This window comes from Triturus cristatus, chromosome 1_1 (genome assembly GCF_964204655.1).
Source record: "Triturus cristatus chromosome 1_1, aTriCri1.1, whole genome shotgun sequence".
In the NCBI taxonomy this organism is placed as follows: Eukaryota; Metazoa; Chordata; class Amphibia; order Caudata; family Salamandridae; genus Triturus; species Triturus cristatus.
Window position 1 is genome coordinate 980,081,559 of NC_140579.1, and position 22,058 is coordinate 980,103,616.

General features: G+C 47.8%; 1 protein-coding gene across 2 annotated transcripts in view; it reads right to left on the bottom strand.

The window, feature by feature from the left end:
* Positions 1 to 22,058, bottom strand: part of MAPK14 (mitogen-activated protein kinase 14) — a 789,257-nt gene that overhangs the window by 52,935 nt on the left and 714,264 nt on the right. Inside the window, exon 9 of one of the 2 annotated variants that reach the window (XM_085651061.1) lies at positions 516 to 595. In XM_085651061.1, coding sequence (XP_085507187.1) covers positions 516 to 595 — 80 coding nt within the window. Of the gene's footprint in view, positions 1 to 515; positions 596 to 5,379; positions 5,460 to 22,058 lie in introns of both variants that reach the window. The other variant, XM_085651059.1, reaches the window with a different exon arrangement.

Consider the following 22,058-nt stretch of genomic DNA (forward strand, 5'->3'; position numbering starts at 1 on the left):
CCGGTACTTAACAAGAGGAAGTTGTTTACATGGATAGCAGGCCCTTGTCCTACTGAGGATGAAACCTCAGGAATGCATCAGGTACCGACATACTCAGGCAGCTACTTGTCTGCGGCAGTTTCAACTAGTATGTTCAAGTTAGGTTTTAGAACTGCAACCCCTTCATGGTCATGGGGTTCACAGAGGCTCTGCGGATATGTCCAAGAGGCAATCTAAAGTTAAACAATGTCATGCCACAGCTGCCTCAAATACTGCCATCTTCATTCCAGGATACATGCAAATATTGCTTTATTTACTAATAATCATGCCACAGTGACTACTGAGACGCAATGCCCTTCATACATGCAGTTTATTATTGCATCACACTACTGGAGCCAGAGCAAATGTCCCCCTCACATGCAATATTTTACCTATGCATGCATAGGGGGCAGAAGGCATGCCTAAGTTCCCTCCCCTCCTTTGCCAGAGTTCAATACTGGGGACAAAAATCCCAGAACCCCCACATGCATTCTCACCTCGTGACTGGGCATCCTGTTAATGAGATAGGAAGGGGGGGTCCCCGTCAGGCGCATGATCTGCTGAAGCTGGTTAATATCTTTGGTGCCAGGTCAAGGGCTTGTTAAAGACATAGTGCAAAAATAAAATCTAGTTCCACACAGTCCAAACACAGCAAGTTAATGTGTGTAGGCCAGTGATCTTGCCACAGGCAAACAAGAGGCCTTGCTTTTGCATTTCTGGTTAGACAGACGCTTACGCAGACAACAAAAGGGTCAGACTCAAATCATGCTCACAAAACACTGAGTAGTGGCCAGAGGAGGAATTCACTCCTACACATCAAAATCATAAATATGATCCTTTCCACAAATGCTGTCACACAAACATGTAAGAGGTGTGCAGCAACTCTTAAGAGGCACACTGAGTGAAGAAGGCAAACAAGAGGTGAGTGTCCCTGTATGCACACATGGGAAATGCATGCTAAATTGGCCTCAAATAGCACGCTTGCACTCAAATCTGTAAGAAATACATCAAACAAGGGACTGCACACTTGAAAACACTAGACACACATCCCATCAATTCCAAGAGTCAAAACTCTCTATTCACATTCGAACAAAGGCTACACTGCTTGGTTACAGCCAGAAGAAGCACACATTTAATCATACTCGCACAAGAGGTAGGAGTAATCCAGTTTCAGCCACACAAGATATAGTCTCCCTGACACACACATACAAACATGCACACAGAGTTTGGCATTTGTTGGATCTTCACTAAAGTCAAACATTTGAATAATTCCTTCCTGTGTGTGCGGACCCTGGAAGAGGTTCTTATGAAAAACGTTGTCCTTTTTGTCCATGGAAGTAACAGCACAATGTCGCTTAATCCATAGGCAAATGTAATATTCCCTTCAAGACAAGTTGTGGATTGCGCATGCTGCAATACACTAAAAAATAGTCATTTTGAAAGTTAACAATCCACGTTCAGGTAAAATATTGGAGAAGGCACTTTGTTTTGTTAATTCCATGGATTTTGTTTTGTTAATAAAGTATTTCGGAGTCCGCCCACACAGCGAAGATTTATCCTAACGTTTATAACTTCAATGAAGATTACTACAATTCAGACACAAGACTACATGAATTTCTTGCATTCAGAGAACATACACTTCGTTAAACCACATGCAAGAGTTACACAACTTGATCATACCCACAAAAGCTAAATGCAACAAGTCAACTGCACCAGTAGAAACAGTACACCCTTCTCCGCACTAATGCGAGACGCATGTGCTTATTCACACACATACAAGAATTACATACAGAGCAAAACATGAAAAGCAAAGCCAAAAAGATGTATTTAAATGAAAGACACAGTCACATCCAAACAACACCATAGGAAAGGCACGTAGTTCTAACCACACGAGGCACATAGTCACAGCTAAATAAAGTACAGTTACAGCCGAACCAGAAGCACGCACACATTCAATTTCGAAGCATATACAGTTGTGTTAATATAAGAGCAAGCCTTATCTAGAAATGCTGTATACCTTCTATGTCACTCCCACACAGGAAAAGAAGGGAGTATGCTTCCCACACATCCAGACCCACATCAGAGGCACACACAGTTACACCCAAATTAGAGGAATGCAGTCTTGTGCAAAGGATGGGACATATGCACTGACACATAACGGATTGGCATGTGTACTCCTACCCAACAAAGACAAGAAAGTCATACCCCATAAAGTGCCACTCAACCACACTCAAACGAAAGGCATGCCGTCTCTCCCATTTGAGAGGAACTAAGTCAGACCCAAACGCGCATCACACAGGAGCATCCAAAGAGAGGCATACCCAAACGAAAAGCATGTACTAGCATTCAAATGCATGCTATCATTCTCAATGACCAGCATGCAAATGTACACCCAAACAAAATAAACAGAAGATAATGGCCGCTACTACGCACAGCCACTCCCACAGGACATCTCACTGCACCCAAATAAGGCACGGGATTCCACCCAAATGGCAGACAAACCCAGGCTCAGATCCACATGGGAGGCACGTCTACTGACACTAAAGACAGAAGCAGTTACAATGAAATGATCGTCACACAATTCACACTCAAACGACTTACCCTGTTACAAGGAAACAAAAGGAAACAACAGGCAGCAACAGAGGCCGGGAATCGCATGCAGATGTGAAGTCAAGCAACACTCATCGTGCACGAAGTCGCTTCCAAAGAAGGCAGGAGGTTGCACACAAACAAAACAAAGTCAAATCCAAGAAGAGGTATACAAAGTAGCAAATATTGAATGGATCAATCATAAAAACGAGGCAGGCGGGCTCTTGTCGCAGGGAGTCAAGTCCCTCAGCAGATGTGCATTCATTTACACCCAACATGTGATTTGATTTGATGTGAGGACATAAGTTCACTCATGCAATGATCTGTATTTTCAATCACAACCACACAAGAGGTGGAATCATTCATACCTCCCAAAACAAAACCTAAGTTCAGTCACACATACATTAAGTATAGGTAATTGGCCAATGAGGAGCACCGTAGCACCATATGACCATACACACTCATACAAGTGGCTGACAAGCAGTCACATAGAAGGACAAGAAGGGCATTCTCCCACACATAAGAACACTCATACCGGACAATGGCATTCAGAGACACCTTTAAGAGAAGAGTGGTGAGCTCATAAAAGCATGAAATGGTCAGTCACACTGATATAAGAGGTTCTTCAATATGCTTGCATATGAGTCATTCGAAGTCAACCACGCTTTCCCAGGCACAAGGAGATAACGCACTGTTACAATGAGTTGCATAGTGTCTGGCACCCACACATGTTGCAGTATCCTTTCAGGGCATGAGTGTGCGCCCACACACACACACATCTTTCATGCTACGCCATGACAATGTGTGGCATGTTATTGCATCAACAGTGAGGGAGGAACGTGGCTGGCAGAGGGCAAATGTTTTCTCCATGTCATGGGCACACAAACCCTCTTTCACTGTATGTGCACACCCTTTGACACCAATATAAGAATCACATTGGGCACACAATTTCTTTGATACACACACACATATATATATATATATATAGACATATACACAGACATACATACACACACACACATATATATATAGACATACCCAATTATATTAACATTTGTTAGTGCATACACTAGAGCAAATCAAGTGTTGTAGCCTAACATACATCACATTTGAGAGACTCTCCTATTGACAGTTGTTGTTTGATCACCATTGTGTTAGATTCGCCAATCTACATCCTCAACCATCTGTCAGGATTGAGGAATACTATGGTCTGATGCAGTGGCTTCACGCTCTGGACTTCTTTTATCTTCTGGTAGGTTAGTGCAGCATAGCATGCAAGTAAGTAGGTAATGAAAAGGCAGTGCGGTTATTTGACTTCCATGCAATTCAACATGTGCTCAACACCACAGCCAAGGAAACAAGATAGAAAACTAAAAGAAGTCCAGGCAAGGACAAGCACTAAGTAAAATCCCGGTTAATTCTCTCAGAAGCTGTTCCTGACAAGAAGAGCAACTCAACTACTGCACAGTCCTACTGTCGTCATCACTAAATTGGACTTGGTCTTGCAGGATTCACTCACCTTATATTCTATGCCCACCAAAATTAAACTTAGCATTGCCATCAAGTAGCAACACAACTTCAGGTTTAAGCTGGCATACGATCTACGAAGCAGAGGGGCAGATGACTGGTCAAGTAGAAGCCCTAATAGATAAGCCGTGGAATGCATCCAAACTTCGGTAGTCTGACATGAAGTGGCTTCAGCACATAGTCATCAGTATCGTCATCATGTTATTGGGGAGGGGTAGGAGAAAAGAGGTGAGTGGTTCAGCACGTGAGAACTGGGGGCCTCCAGGACATAGTCAGCTGTTGACAGGAATGGGGTATAAGCGCACCACCACGAGTCAGCAACAATCGAGGCTACTATGCGTGTCAGCCAGGTGCACCCTAGGGGAAGGGCAACAGCATGTGGCAGCTACAGGGACCTAAAGAAAATAACAACCATGTGAAAAAGGCCTCCTACGTATGGCCACTATAGGGAGAGGCTTTAGTGTGCATCAGTCTTGTAGGAGTGGAAATTGCACTAGGCAGTCTTTTCGGGGTGGGAGATTCTGCAAGTAGCCGTGGTTTCATAAGATTATGTTTGTGGTTTAGCATTACTGAACTTTACGTTAGTATTTTCATATTGTTTCTTAAAATCTCGTTTTCATGGGGAAAGGGGAAGTATCAACATCATTTGAAGTGTATTTTGCTGATGGTGAGAGAACGGCAGGTAAGTTCTTCCCTTCCCTCCATTTTCATTTAATTTTTAATTCTGCACTGATGATGGAGCTCTAACTTATTTGGCACAAACCAATCTCTCATACAGGGAGTCCTGGTGGAGCAAACATGGGAAGGCCTAAAGCACAACAAAGCTTTCGACATGTGACGAATACGGTCAGTGGTTACCATGTAGAAGGAAGAGGTAGTACATAGAATACCTGGCACAATCAAGGCAATTGCTCGAATACATGTTAAAACAGACATGTTTTAAGGACTGGTGATGAGACTTACGAACTGGAGAATTTCCCTGAGGTGTACTATTTGGAAACACCAAATAAAACGTGCCTGTCTACTTCTCAAGAATAGTTGTCTCTGTCCCATCAGACTTTGTATGGGAAAATGCAATAAAGATAAAAAAGGGGGTCAGAAATTATTACTAAGTTGGGAAAGAACAATCAATCATCCGCTGGTTGTGAGCATTGTAAAATCACTGGTTGAGGACACTGCAATGAAACAAGACAATTCATCTGTGCAAAAAAATGTATGGACACAACAAGCAAAGGAGAAACTCACAGACTCAGATGAGATTTTCTTCAGGAGCTCAGGCCCTGGAGTTCCAACCAGCCTCAAAATGAGCTTCAACTGATCGATATCTAAAGATGGAGTATGAAGGAAAATGGTGGGTAGGTGATGTTCAAATGGTGCCTAAATGACTCATAAGAAAAGAAAAAAATTGGAGCGAAACTGCGAGGATCAAACACCAATGCAGAGCATAAATAAAAATATGACACCTCTCAGTTCAAATCATCTTTCTTTTGAAAATAAATTTAGGGTATTTTAAACCAACCCAGAGTCATGCTCAAAATAACTTAAAACCATAGCAAATTGAAAATAATTATACACACTCGAAGCCACCACAGAAATATGCAATCGATTATTAAACTTCTTCAATGGCATTTACACTAGTTCAACATCAACTCAGGGACAGCCACTAAGAGTGAGCACCCCCCCCCCTATTCAAAAGACTGAACAAACTTCTCTCCAGTATCCAATAAGATCCATCAAAAATCACGAGGAACCTCAAACCCTCCTGCCACCACCTGAATCCTAAATCCCACCATCTTCACCAAATCATCTTTCTCCACCGTGAACAATGTATGTCTTCACATAATAAACTCCTCTTCAAACACAAGGCACTTTACCCAACTTATTAGAAATCGGTCCAATGATCCTACTCAACCAAAAACTTCATTAACACCTGCAAATTATGACCAATGTATGTCCCTTTTCTCATCTCACCTTCAAAAAAAAGGCCATACATTAATGCATACATGTCCAAATTGTCAAGCACTTTGAAGAGGAATGCCTTTTGGCTTCTAACATATGAGGTATTCTATAAGGAGACATTACTGAAACACTCCGCTATAGAAAGACAATGTAAGCATACTGGACGATGGGGATGCCTTGCTTCTGATTCGACTGGTCACAAGAGACTAATTCAGGTCCAAGACAAATGTTGGGTTTTGTGGCAATGTTCTCAAGTACGTCTCTTTCTTTCTTCACAACTGACAACTAGTGAAAAGAAGTAGCATCAGTTCACAACTCTCCACGGTGGAACACAAGGTTTTTTATGGATCCATTGTATTGCCTATTGTTTTTAATTTACGAAGGAGCTGCTCAGTATTCTGTTGAAGGGACACCCAATTAATCTTCAACACCTTAACACAGCTACTTAGCTCACATCCACAATTCATGTCTGGACAAAAACATGCAATCTGGAATGTTACTAAACCTTCCAATGGCTCTACTCAAGCAGCAACTTCCTTACACTAAACCACTCAACCAATATGACTTGCCTTGGCTATGAATGCAGCAACCAATGACTTTGTTTTCTAGAATCTTGAATCGGGCAACATTCCTATGATTTTTCCTAGACTTTCTTCACCTGGATGCACATGTTAAGCAGATCACAAAATCAGCAAATCAACTATTCCATTTGAATGATGAAAAAAAAAAATATTCAGAAATGGCATACTGCTAAACAAGATCCGGTTGTACCACACATCGACTTCAGAAATGCCCAAATTGCAAACCTGTCAAAACCTACTCTGATTCCTTTAAGAATAGTCCTACTCGAGAGTCGCCACAAGTTCAAAACAAATTAGGCACACTACCCTAATTCTCAAGAAACTCATCTTCCTCCAGAGGTTACAATCAATTTCAAAGTAGCCTGCCTAAAATAGAAGGATCTAGACACCCCCTTACTTGTAAAGCACACTCTTAATCTACGATGCCTTCAGGCAACTCAGAAGCATAACTTCCTTAAGGCATAAATGCCCAAGCTCTGAAACCAAGGAATCTTAAAATCAGGGCTTTCCAGCTGCTGAAGCCAAGGTACAGAACAAACTCTTTACCCTTCCTAAAGCACAAGTTACGTACCTTCAGTAACAATACATCTGTAAGAAACATTAGTTAGTTATAGATTCCTTACCTTAGAATTACCCCGAGGCGTCAGACTGGATTTTTCGTCAGAAGTACCTCTGCGCGTCGGAAAGTGGCATCGGTCAGCTCTGCGTTCGTCGTTGGCGTCGTGGTCGCTGGGATGACGTCGCGGCAGCTACTTAGAGGCCGCCCTCGCGCCATTGGTGCACAAAAATAGGGCCCTGAAAGGATGTCCTTAACCCTAGAAATCAGTACGCAGAACGGGGAGGATGGGTGGGGCGGTAAGGAATCTATAACTAACGAATGTTTCTTACTGATATATCGTTATCGAAGGTAAGTAACTTGTGCATCTGAAAGAAACACATTAGTTATAGATTCCTTATCTTAGAATAGATACCCCAGCAATACCAAACCCGGTGGTGAGTCTGCGAACCAAGATCACACCAGAAAGTCCTGGAGAACAGAACAGCCAAAAGAAGCCGTCTCTCCGGACTTGGCTGTCCAGGCAGTAGTGTTTTGTGAATGTGTGCAGCGATGCCCATGTAGCCGCCTGACAGATGTCATTTAGAGGCACTACTCTTCCCAAGGCAGTAGTGGCTGCAGTCGCCCTGGTGGAGTGAGCCCGACTGGAGGCTCCTTTTTGGCCAGAGAGTAACAAGCCTTAATACACAACACAACCCATCTAGAAGTGGTGTGTTTGTTTACAACCCGACCCTTCTTTGCACCCACGTAACCAACAAAAAGTTGATCATCAACCCAGAACTGTTTAGTGCGATCCAGATAGAAGGAGAGTGCACGTTTTGGGTCTAGACTGTGGGGCCTCTCTTCTTCCTTTGAAGGATGCGGAGGTGGAAAGAAGGTGGGCAAAGTAATGGTCTGCTCAATGTGGAAGGCAGTGACCACCTTAGTAAGAAAAGATGGACGAGTCCTGAGAACCACCTTGTCCGGATGAACAGACAAGAAAGGAGGTTTCGAAGAAAGAGCCTGGAGCTCACTTACCCTTCTAGCGGAAGTGATGGCTACCAGGAAAGCAGTCTTAAGAGTTAAGAGATGTAAAGGACAGTTATGAAGCAGCTCAAAGGGAGCGCACATCAAATAAGTCAGTACAGGATTCAAGTCCCACTGAGGCATAACAAATGGAATTGGAGGAAAAAGATGCTTTAAGCCTTTCAAGAAACGGTTAACTACCAGGGACTTGAAAGGAGATGGCTGATCTGGCAGCCGAAGGAAGGCAGAGATGGCACAAAGGTAGCCCTTGATAGTGCCCAGAGCAGAGCCCTGCTGGGCTAAAGAGAGAAGGAACAAGAGTACTTCAGAAAGAGGGGCAGAAAGGGGATCCACAGCCTTTGCTGTGCACTATACCACAAATTTGTTCCACCTGCAGGCATATACCGTCTTTGTGGAGGGACGCCTGGCTGCGAAGATTACGTCACAAATTTCAGGAGGCAGGTCGAAAGACGTCAACTGCCACCGCTCAATCTCCACGCAAGGAGGTGGAGAGTGGACAATTTCGGGTGGAGGACAGTCCCCTGCTGCTGCGACAGAAGATCCTCCCAAATAGGCAGTCGGATCGGAGGATCGATGGCCATGCAGCTCGGGATACCAGACTCCTCATGCCCAATCCAGAGCCACAAGAATGACTTGGGCCTGGTCACGCCTGATCTTCTTCAGCACTCTGGGCAGAAGTGGTATAGGTGGAGAGGCGTACAACAGACCGCAACTCCACTCGTGAGGAAAAGCGTCGCCGAGCGAGTGCCGCCTTGGAAATTCCAACGCGCAGAATTGCTGACATTGCGCGTTCTCTTCAGTGGCAAATAAATCTAACCAAGGCTCTCCCCACTGTTGAAAGACACCTTACACCACCTCCGAGTGAAGACGCCATTCGTGATCCATCATGCACCTGCGGCTGAGTTCGTCTGCCCTGGCGTTCTGAGAACCTGCCAGGTGTTGACCCACCAAGGAAATACCTTGATGTTCCAACGATGTCCAGAGGCGTAGGGCCTCCTGACATAGGTTCCTCGACCCCACCTCTCCCTTTTTTTGCAATACCACATGGCGGTGGTGTTGTCCGTGAACACCTGCAGTACTCTTACCCGGACAGAGGAAAGGAATGCCTTCAGTGCAAGATGAATCGCCGGAGTTCCAGAAGGTTGATGTGAAGCCCGGACTCCGCCGGAGACCAGAGGCCTCTGATCTCCGCCTCTCCCATGTGGCCACCCCATCCCAGAAGGGAGGCATCCATCACCACAGTGTGGTCTGGATGGGGAAGGGAGAAGGAGCTGCCATTAACCCAATCCTGGTTCGCAAGCCACCACTGCAGTTGTCAAGCAGTGCCCTCCGAGATCTAGACGCAATCTGAAAGAATCTCCTGATGATGTGCCCACTGGTACTTCAGGACCCACTGCAGAGCCCGCATATGCAACCTGGCATGATCGATCAGAAGGATGCAGAAGGCCATGAGGCCCAGCAGCCTCAGGGTCATTCTGACCGAAACCCGGGACAGAGGCTGAAAGATCGGAATCATAGCCCGAATATCCCGGACTCGCTGTTCGGGAGGATAGACCCGAAACTGCGTCGTGTCCAGAACCGCTCCGATGCAGAGGAGCTTCTGAGAGGGAATCAGGTGCGACTTCATCACATTGATGGAAAACCCCAGCGAATGCAGGAGGTCGGCTGTAGTCTGGAGGTGGGAGACGACTGTCTGGGGCGAGCCCGCCTTCAACAACCAGTCATTGAGAGAGGGGGAAAACTGAAACCCCTGATCTGCGCAGATGAGCTGCGACCACCGCCATCACTTTCGTGAACACCCGAGTGGCGCTGGTAAGGCCAAAGGGGAGCACGGTGAATTGAAAGTGCTCGTGGCCTACCGCGAACCGCAGGTAACACCGGTGGGCCGGCAGGACAGGGATGTGAAATGTACTGCAAGTCCAACGCTACCATCCGGTCTTGCGGGTCAAGGGCAGACAAGACCTGAGCAAGCGTCAACCTCTTGAACTTCTCCTTCCGGAGGAAGCGATTGACGTCCCTGAGGTCCACGATGGGACGCAGGCCCTTGTCCTTCTTGGGAACCAGAAAGTAGTGGGAGTAGCAACCACGGCCTACTTCTGGGATAGGAACGCGCTTGATGGCTCCCTTGGCCAAGAGAGCCATAACTTCCTGTTGGAGTTGGGCCAGATGATCCTCTGATGGTATGGCTGGAGGGGTAGTCTCGAAGGGAAGGGAGTAGCCCCTTCGGACTATTTGCAAAACCCAACTGTCCGAAGTGATGGTGCGCCACTGGGGGAGGTGATGGCGAATCCTGCCGCCCACTGGCGTTTGATGGGCCTGAAAGGTTAGACTTGGAGGGTTTAGAGGCTGCTGCAGAGGGGGGTTGGTGGACTGGCCCGCCCGCTGGCCCCCGGACCCACGATGTTGGTTCCCACGTCCCCGGCTGCACGAAGGTTGGATAACTTGCTGCAGCCTGTGGCCCTGGGTGGGAGGTAGTGGGGCACCCCTTCCGTAGCCCCGAAAGGGGTGAAAAGCAGACTGCGCTGGACGGGAGGAGAGGCCCAAGGACTTAGGCCTTTTTCTAATATTCCCAGCTGCCCAGCAAGTAGTGGGCAGCTGCAACGTTTAGGTCTGCGCTAAAGTGCGCGCCTTGACTTTCGCTGCCTTGCAGCGCGCCCTGACTGTTGGGACACTGGGCATTTGAGCCCCTCCTGTGCGATGGCCAGTTGGCCAGGGGGGCTGTTGGGATTGTTAGGTTTATAGGTCGCCAGGCCCTAAGGTGATTTTGGTGCTAGGAAATGTAATTCCTGTGGTATGTTTTACGCACCTGCGTTGATACCTCTAAAGTGTGGTTCATGATTATGAGGTTGGTTCGCATATATTGGTTTATGCTAGCGAGAATTATTCCCTAAGGTAGTCATGCTTAGGAGGGTAGGGTCTAATGCGTTAGACTTGTGAGAGATTGCATAATGTGTTTATGCCCCTGTGATGTGTACAGGATAGGTTTTATAACTGATTCTATTGTGATAATGCTGAGGTCATTATTGCGCCAGTAGTTACTGGTTGTGCGCTACATTTCTGATTGTTCTACATTTAATGTGCATTGCCTTTATGCTATTTTTATTTCTAACTATGTCTATGCGTAGGAGATGGTTTTCCCTAGTATAGGTTATGCTAGTGAGTTCATGGTTCCCTGCGTGATATATACCTAAGGTGTTTAGGATTGCGTAGGGTGTACTTACCTTTTACCAGTAGTTACTGGTTGTGCTCTACAGTTATAATTTGTGTACAGTGATATATGTCTTACATCTACTATTAGTGATTTGTGCTAATTCTGACAGTGGTCCATGTGGCCCTGTCTTGTGTAAATAGTCCCCTGTAAAATTCTGCCAGTGAATTGTGTGAATATTATCTAATGTGTTTTGGTATAATACAAAGGCTATTTTTATATATAACCTTGTGTGGAGTTTCTTTTGTGGTGGGCCTAGGGTGTTGTTGCTGGGTGCACACGCCAATCCTTTTATACATTGCCTCCGGGATAAGCCTGTCTGCTCGTGCCAAGCTACCAAGGGGTGAGCCGGGGTTATCTTTTGCGTGTAATTCCCCAGCCCTGACTTAGAGTGGTGGTTTCTGCCTGGCTTTGGCGCAAGCCCTAGCCAACCAGAAATCCCATGTCTAACAGCCACCATATCCCACTCTGAGTGCGAATAACGGCCTAAGAGACACGCAGTGTTTACGGACAGCAGTCCCAAGATGGCGCAAGAGAACATTTTCTTCGCAAGATGGTCCAGCTTCTTGGATTCCCTTTCCGGTGGAGCGGTAGGGAAGGCACTTTTGGAGGTGGAGGCTTGGACCACCAAGCTCTCCGGGGTGGGGTGTTGGGAGAGGAAAGTGGGGTCGCCCGGAGCCGGGCGGTGGCGTTGGGCAATCATCCTGTCCACGGGAGCCCGGACCAGCTGCCCAAAAGTACGTCGGTGAAGGCCTCATTAAACGGAAGCAGGACCTCCGAAGAGCTCGCCGCAGGTTGAAGCACCTCAGTCAGGAGGTTAGTCCTGACTGCCACCGTAGGAAGCTTGAGGTTGAGATCCTCGGCCGCCCTACGCAACACCCAAGCGTATGACGTTCCCTCCTCTGTAGCCACGGTAGGAGGAGACAACATGCCACGGTCGGGTGAAGTGTCAAGACCACTGGCATCCCCATTTCCTCTCTCCAGTCCTGCTCAGGCTCAAGCTGGTCAGTTAAAGGGTCACCTGACCCCTTATAGTCCTCCTCATCTTCCTCTGGGTGCCACTGTGGTTGGAAAGCGACCCCAGGAGTGAACAGGGGCATGAAAACCCCATCCGGCACCGGATCTGGCGTCGGGCGACGCCGGTCCGGCTCTTTGTCCACATCGGGAAGGAGCCTGGTGTCGATGCCGGCCGGGGGGCCAACCGGCGTCAGGCACAGTAGTGGAGCCGTCGGAAGCGGCGCCAGTGGAGATGTTAGAAGGTCAACCGGCATCAATCCAGTTCCAGGCCTGGATCCAAGGGGAGCCTGCGAGGCCGGAGCCGCCGGAAGCGAAGACCTAAGACCCCCAACTGAGCCTGCGGGGCCCGAAGGCGTGCCGCCGGGGTCGGTCCACCCAAAGATGGCATGCACCGCCTCGTAGAACGTACGAAGCTGGGCGGGGGTCGCTCCGGGTCCTGGAAAGGGAGGGAAGCTCAGAGTCGACCCTTCGGGCTCTGCGCGCGGGGGTGGGCCGACCGACGAGGAGAAGTCGAAGAGCAACAATGCTTCTTCGACTTCTTCTTATGCTTCGACTGCGACCCAGAGTGCGAAGACTTCGAGCTGGAATGGCGATGGCTCGGCGACCGGTCCCTCGACCTCCCTCTCAACCAGGACTCGAACGGTGTGGAACTGACTGCCTGTGTTCAAGCAGCTTTCGGTACTTCTCCCGCAAAGACTTCGGTGTCAACAGCTTGCAGTCAGAGCACGACTTGGGGTCGTGGTCGCGCTCCAGGCAAAAAAGACACACATGGTGCAGATCCGTCACCGACATCATGCGATGGCATGAACCGCAGGCCTTGAAACCGGGCATCCCTCGTGCACCTTACGGATTCGAATACTCAAGAAAGACGTCGACAAAAGTCGAGAAAAAGTTAGTCAAAAAGTGACTGAGGTACCGCTCTTCCCGGATCTGCGCTGGCTGGCGCGGAAAAAGAAAGAACTAACGTCAGCGTGCGAGGGAGGCATCTAAGTAGCTGCCGCAACGACATACCGGCGACCACGACGCCGAACACTGAGCCGGCCGACGCCACCTTCAGACACGCAGATAACCTTGTATCTGATCCTGACGTCCGTCACATATTTCTAATTTATTCTATATACTCACCTACCCAGTTTCTCACTTTCCTGCTCAAACTTTATTTTTAGAGACTTTATATACTTAACTTATGTTTAGTCTGCAGCACTGTATACAACTAAATAAATAAAGTATTCTATTGTGTGCATTTACCTTGTTTAAAAAACACAACAACCATTAATGCTAACATTTACTGAAGGCAAACACACACCAAGGTCAAAGGTGCATATAACCAGGCGTGGGTGTGCCAATTCACTAATTTCCTCAAAAACACAACCAGAAACACCCAAAACCTACATTAGACACTGAATGTATAAATTGAGATCACTTCCCAAAGACATCTAACTAAATCAAATGATGACTACTAATAGACATTGATGTAAACACCACAAGTGGATGGCCTGCTCAACCAAAAGACCCAACCAGGAGCGCCACACTAAAATAGGTGCTCAGAATGATAAACTGTTGACTAAAATCAGCTATGATGCATGTCGGAGCCCTGTCTCTTACTCACCAGCCTTTCTGACTTTTTATAGTGACACAAATTATAAACCCTGTAGTTTGCTTTGCATTAAACTTTGCATGAAACACAAAAGGTCAATTACGATTGCTAATCTGCGCTTCCTGACATTCCTCCCCTGACTTTGTGTGGCTTTCCTTCCTTTATATCGGACCAGGAAAGCACCACCTGTGATTTGCCTTATCCAGAAGATCACTAGCACAAGAAATCCTCTTTGAATCCTACATTCCCAAGTACCTTCCATGTCTAAGGCGGAATCCCGTGTAGGCGTAATGATAATAGTTCCCTGAGTGGGTTCTCTGCTCATTAAGGGTTGCCTGTAATGGCCGTTTCGGAGCCAGACTTCATGGGTAAGCTAATCGTGTTATCCATTACTTAGTCTCCTACAATGGCATCAGCCCCCACAGCCAAGCTATATTGAAGAGGCGCACCTACATTTTATCTTGGAAACCCAATGGCGTAGTGACTTCTCTAAGTGACAGACAAGATAAAGGTGGCCCACCTTTCTGTCATGAACATATAAAGTTACTCGGTTCCTGAAGCCATGAAGAAGGCGGCTATACTATAGCATTTCTTAATGAGGGTTCAGACCCCTGAACAGTGCCACTGACCTCTGTACTCATTCAAATCCCTGGACCACCTTGAGTTTGGTTGGTATTTCAGGGCAAGCCTAAATCAAACCTAGAGGCGTATGGAGAGGTGCTGGGACAATTTTCAAAGTTAGGGTGTTGCTATCAATGTCAAGTCACTGAACTCGGGCATTGTGAAAAGTCCAAGCGTCACACACACAACAAGTGTAGCAAATCAGCCACGTCCATTCAGGGAAAGTGGTATGGTGCAGTGTGTAGCTGGTGGAGCATTCTGGCATCTCTTCATTTGTTTTGATTCTATTAAAAATCTTTGTTTGCATCACACTTCAGAATTACAAAAAAGTGTCATTGTGGTTTCCTAACTGTAAATATATTTTGAAACATTTGTACAGTTTAGTTATATATATTTAAACATTGTTGTTAGAAGGAATAACATCTCACATCTGTTCCTTTCACACCACAAGATAGTGACAAAGCTCACTTTTCAAAATACTGTCACTTTGTAAAGGAAGAAAAGTAAACACCAATCTCCATGTGACAATAAAAACTCAATTTAACCCCTTCCCCGCTCATGACGGAACCGCTCCGTCATGAGCCACGGTTGCCGTGTGCTCATGACGGAGCGGTTCCGTCATGCCACGACCGTTGGCGGCCGCTCCGCCTACGCGGCGCTGTTTCCCCACCTGTGCAGGGGGACAACGCAACTGGGCGGAGTCATGACGGAACCGCTCCGTCATGAGCACAGCTCAACCGTGGCTCATGACGGAGTGGCTCCGTCATGAGCACAGCGCCACCGCGCTGCCCCCCCGCACCCCCCAGCGCTGCGGCGGAATTCCCGCCGCAGCAAAGGGGTTAAAGCCATCTTTATTGCTCAGTCACCTTTGGAACTCCAGCATGAGCATTTTGGGATTGCTGCAGCACCCCGAACCCCTACCTCCACAGCGCCTATGAGCTTATGACATTACATTTTTTGCATAGATATACAAGTCAGCAGCTGACACATTCTTTCCATTTTATTGTTTATGTTGCCAACATTCAATTCTGTGATTGTTCCCTACCCGTTTTCAACAAACATCTGAAATCCTGCAACTTTATCAACGTCCAACAACTTCCATACCAATGAAGGGTGGAAACAGGCATTTCCATCAGGAAAGCGATGGCACTCAAGAAATTTGCGTAATTTAAATTGCTCAGGCCACACCTTGTTTCTATTTAGTGTCACTTCTTGATAAGTTTTGCAGCGTGACATTTTGTTGCTTTGAACAAGCAACTGTTACTGATGATGACATGACTTGCCAGGCTACAGAGCTGAGTTTGAGAAGAGAGTTGTAGAACAACGTTTATGATAATCTGCAAATAGCTAAGAAGCAGGAGCAAACCGCAGACCCAGCGCATAGAAATGCCAAAGTAGTTATCAAGAGTTTTATGACACACATCCTTCAAAACATGAATGATGCGATCAACCTGGTCAAGGGAAAAGTATAACTAGGACTCCAAGACTTGAGAAAGGATGTCTCGGACACGGGAGATCGACTTCACTACCTGAAAGAGACAGTGGATTAACGGTCACTCAAACAAAAGCAACTGCGGGAGCAAGTAGTCTACCTGGAAGAACAGAACATAGCACTCCAAGAGAAGCAGGAGAACATGAATAAATGCGAACATACAAGTCTTCCAGGAGGTTTCTGAAGTTAACTACAGATAAGAATAAAGTTTTGCAAACTTATGGTATGTGTAAAGAGGCAGAGGACCAACTACAGGTGGGGGTCACCAAATTCGCCATTATCTTGCATGGCCAAACAAGTAACAAAGGGAGCCTTGTGACATTTGAGATGTCAAAGAGGGAGAGGAGGTTATCTATGCAACAAGTCCAGATTGTCCGTCAGAGCAGGAAGCAAGAGCAATGCAGATAGGCTGGAGGTGGAGGCGCAATAAGGAACCTGGCGAAGAGGAGATACTGACTGTTAAGGGAAAGACAATACAGCATCTACATAGAGTCAGCATTTCAAGTTAGTGGAACAACATTAACAGCAACCATGGAGAAGGCCAGTGAATAGGGGACTCTGACTGAAAGGGAAGGGTAGTGGGAAGCAAGTGAATCTAGAGTTGGGCAAGTGCTGAAGTAATTCAAATATGATTCTAAGGGTTCAGGGCAAACAGGCATATATAAACACAGTTTGGTCCATTTTTACATTAAATACAGCAATCTTGGTTTTAAACTAAGGTTTTGTTCTAATAGGAATTTCGGGAGATATCAGACTTTGGGAGAATTTGAGGAGGATGAGGGGCTAAGAGAGGTTTAAGGAGAAGGGGTGTAATATTCCATATAGGTATGCCGATATAGGCCCGGGTAAAATTACAACCGTTCGCCTATATTCGTCCCTACATTACATACATAACGGGCTGCTAGGACTGACCCGTTACCCAGTTACAGTACTCCTTACAGAATATGGGGTTTTCCCTGAACTATAGCCTCATACATTATGCATGAGGATCCTGGATTCTCAGAAACTCAGCAGGACTACCATCTTCTGCATAATAACTATGCACAAGGTTCATTCCCAACGTCGTCCTAAGTCCAAAAGGTAGAAACCCTGGGGATACCTCCGGGTATATAAACTTCACATCTTGCTGAGATGGTCAGAGGAGATCATGACTTCCAGGCCGACACATTGACATGAGACGCTGCATGCTGACACTCCAGCTCACAGTGGTCTGAACATCCCTTGTGGGGTGTCCAACTCAAGACCAAGACAGGGTCCCACAGTCTCTCACTTCAGGTAATGGGGTTGACTTTATCCTAGAGGGATTCTTGGCTTAACACCTACACACTTGCTAGGTACATCTAGTTAGGGTAGCATTGTACGTATTTTATTGTCATGTTTTTTCAATACTTGCCTATCTTCAGAATTATAGCAAAATGTCAAATGTTTTCGTAAGATGATTCGAACGTTTCAAAATTATAAATTTTGTTTTAGTAATGTTTATGATTAAACATTCAGCGCAGGTGCATTGAACTAAGCTCACCTGTGTCACCCATGGGTCGGTAAGAAAACCATGTACAACTACATCAGAGTTGTAGTTTACATAACAAGAGAATAATATGTATGTGCCCTGCGTTTTTTAGTTGATAATGTATGTGTATATATTGTACGAAACATGTGCTATCACTTCCCACATCCGGGGATGAAGGGGAATGTATGCGAATGTACAGTGCTACATGCTACAAACAGATGCTTACAGGGTAAGTAAAATTTTCCGCTTTTCCAAGAGTGGCTGTAGATACACATGCCTTGCATTGATTGTAAAGCAGTTTCCTTCTTGCAGCGGCTAATGGGCAAAATGATGCAGATGTTTCAAACAATGTTCTTAATTCAGCCTGGCCAGCCATAGCTTGACACACTAATGTTTTGTGAATGAGTGTGGCGCTGACCAAATAGAAGCTTTTGGCTGCAAAAGGAATGTTTCCTAGGGAAGCCAAAGTTACTCTCTATTTACTTTAGGCCTAAGAGGAATGGGCAGTACACGTATAACCTTTGCATAAACTGTTTGAATGCATTTAACAATCTACCTTGGAACGCCTGTGTCTGAGATATGTTGGGCTTTACAAGGCTTTGCAAAGGCTACTAAAAGTTGATTGATTGTTTGAAAGGCTTTAGTCCTATCAATACAATACATGAGACTCCGCTTCACAGGCAAGGTATAAAACGCACTGGCTGGTCAGGGATATTGAATATTCTTTTCCACCTCTCCCACTTATTCCATACGTGATCAGATCTTGTGGCCTTATCCTAATGCCTTTTTGGCATCAAGCGCTGAGGATGGTTGAAAGCAATTTCATATTCAAATGTGAGTCTTTGCTTTTGAGGTATTAGTGGTAATGTGCTGGATATTTTACCAAAACTTTGCGGAAATCTTGCATGTATCAGAGTGGATGAAAAGTTTCTTCTGCCTTGCATCCAGTCCACTGGAGGGCCCTGCTTCTTCTGTCTCAGCATAGAGGGTATCTCATTCGCCAAAAAAATATTGCATCGCGTGGCCGACTACTGATGAATCCTAAAATGCGCCCACCATTTCTACCTCCGGCAAAGTAGTATCTTCTTACACCTAAAGGTGGCCCAGAAATCATTTGGAGCCTTATAGTACTTGGGGGAAGAGGCAAAGGTTACAGGCGCTGTGTTGGTCGGTCCAAGGATACTTGGTGTTGTATTGTGGGCACAAATTGAAAGCAGTTCAGTCAATCAACCTGTACTTGCAGACATTGTCTAAGTTGGGAGGGAAAAGGACTCAACAGAGGCCTTGATTTGGATCTTTCTCCATGTACAATGGCACTACAAAAGTTGTTCTGTGGTGGATTCGGTTCATTCTAAGCCTTTCACATTCACAGAGACACAAGGATTGTACTCCAGTCTTGGGTGTCTAAAGCCACAAAGGGCTATGCTTGAGAAAGACCTTGGAAGACTGTTAAGCTCGCCGCCATTACAGAACACATCTCAATCCGATGGCAGAATAAACATTCTAAGGCTGCAGTCAGTGTGCATGCACATTATAACACTAAGGAAGGAGTCATGCAACATTCTGTGACTCAAAGCTTCTTCAAAGAAAAAATACTTTCAGATCCTGTAAAACCCGGGTACGAATGGTCGTACGGAGCGTATTCTCCGTCCGACTCGTACCCGGGAAAACCACCTTACAAACCCGCAAGTACGATTCGTACAGAAATACCATTTCCGTACGAGTCATACAAAACACCGACCGGCAAAAAAATACCCACAATTCCGATCCAGAACATCGCGTACATGACGTCCGGACGGAGTCAGGCAGCGTTTTACGGACCAGCAAGTACGATCCGTGCCCACGTCACTCCGCACCGCTCATTTTTTACGGCAGCCAAAAACTCCCGGGAAATTGAGGACGACGCGAAGAAGGAGCACCGGTACGCGACGGACAGCCATGGACCCCATCCTACGTGTCATTCCGGCCCTCCTAGCCTACGAACTGGTGCACAGAAACCGATGCAGACACCGCAGAAGGTCAGAACAACACCCAGGGGGAAAGGGGGGGGCATTGCAGGGGGGATGTAGGGGTACGTGCCGTACCCACGCCCCCAGAGCGTGGGTACGGCCCGTACCACCATTGGAGTGGTGACGTAGGGGTACGCGCCACGGAAGTGGACGCGTACCCGTCACCACGATAATGGTGGTACGGGCCGTACCCACACTCTGGGGCCGTGGGTACGACGCGTACCCCTACATCCTCACTCCAATGGTGGTACGGGCCGTACCCACGCTCTGAGGGCGTGGGTACGGCGCGTACCTCTACATCAACACTCCAATGGTGGTACGGGCCGTACCCACGCTCTGGGAAGTGGACGCGTACCCGTCACCACGATAATGGTGGTACGGGCCGTACCCACACTCTGGGGGCGTGGGTACGACGAGTACCCCTACATCCCCACTCCAATGGTGGTACGGGCCGTACCCACGCTCTGAGGGCGTGGGTACGGAGCGTACCCCTACATCAACATTCCAATGGTGGTACGGGCCGTACCCACGCTCTGAGGGCGTGGGTACAGCGCATACCCCTACATCAACACTCCAATGGTGGTACGGGCCGTACCCACGCTCTGGGGGCGTGTGTACGGTCCGTACCACCATTGGAGTGGCGATGTAGGGGTACGCGCCGTACCCACGCCCTCAGAGCGTGGGTACGGCCCGTACCACCATTGGAGTGGGGATGTAGGGGTACGCATGGTACGGACCGTACACACGCCCCCACAGCGTGGGTACGGCTCATACACCCCATGACTCCCAGCAGTGGACAGAGACATGGGGGTGGGTGCAGAGGACTCCCAGCAGTGGACAGAGACATGTGAGGGGTGGGTGCCTATCACTCCCAGCAGTGGACAGAGACATGGGGGTGGGTGCAGAGGACTGCCAGCAGTGGGCAGAGACATGTGAGGGGTGGGTGCCTATCACTCCCAGCAGTGGACAGAGACATGGGGGTGGGTGCAGAGGACTCCCAGCAGTGGGCAGAGACATGTGAGGGGTGGGTGCCCATCACTCCCAGCAGTGGACAGAGACATGGGGGTGGGTGCAGAGGAATACCAGCAGTGGACAGAGACATGGGGGTGGGTGCAGAGGAATACCAGCAGTGGACAGAGACATGGGGGTGGGTGCAGAGGACTCCCAGCAGTGGACAGAGACATGTGAGGGGTGGGTGCCTATCACTCCCAGCAGTGCCCAGACATATGAGGGGTGGGTGCAGAGGAACACCCAGTAGTGGACAGAGACATGAGGGTGGGTGCAGAGGAATACCAGCAGTGGACAGAGACATGGGGGTGGGTGCAGAGGAATACCAGCAGTGGACAGAGACATGGGAGGGTGCAGAGGAATCCCAGCAGTGGACAGAGACATGTGAAGGGTCGGTGCCTATCACTCCCAGCAGTGGACAGAGACATGTGAGGGGTGGGTGCCTATCACTCCCAGCAGTGGACAGACATATGAGTGGTGGGTGCATATCACTACCAGCAGTGGACAGAGATATGGGGGTGGGTGCAGAGGACTCCCAGCAGTGTACAGAGACATGGGGGTGGGTGCAGAGGAATACCAGCAGTGGACAGAGACATGTGAGGGGTGGGTGCCTATCACTCCCAGCAGTGGACAGAGACATGGGGGTGGGTGCAGAGGACTCCCAGCAGTGGACAGAGACATGTGAGGGGTGGGTGCCTATCACTCCCAGCAGTGGACAGAGACATGGGGGTGGGTGCAGAGGACTCCCAGCAGTGGGCAGAGACATGTGAGGGGTGGGTGCCCATCACTCCCAGCAGTGGACAGAGACATGGGGGTGGGTGCAGAGGAATACCAGCAGTGGACAGAGACATGGGAGGGTGCAGAGGAATCCCAGCAGTGGACAGAGACATGTGAAGGGTCGGTGCCTATCACTCCCAGCAGTGGACAGAGACATGTGAGGGGTGGGTGCCTATCACTCCCAGCAGTGGACAGACATATGAGTGGTGGGTGCATATCACTACCAGCAGTGGACAGAGATATGGGGGTGGGTGCAGAGGACTCCCAGCAGTGTACAGAGACATGGGGGTGGGTGCAGAGGAATACCAGCAGTGGACAGAGACATGTGAGGGGTGGGTGCCTATCACTCCCAGCAGTGGACAGAGACATGAGGGTGGGTGCAGAGGACTCCCAGCAGTGGACAGAGACATGTGAGGGGTGGGTGCCTATCACTCCCAGCAGTGGACAGAGACATGGGGGTGGGTGCAGAGGACTCCCAGCAGTGGGCAGAGACATGTGAGGGGTGGGTGCCCATCACTCCCAGCAGTGGACAGAGACATGGGGGTGGGTGCAGAGGAATACCA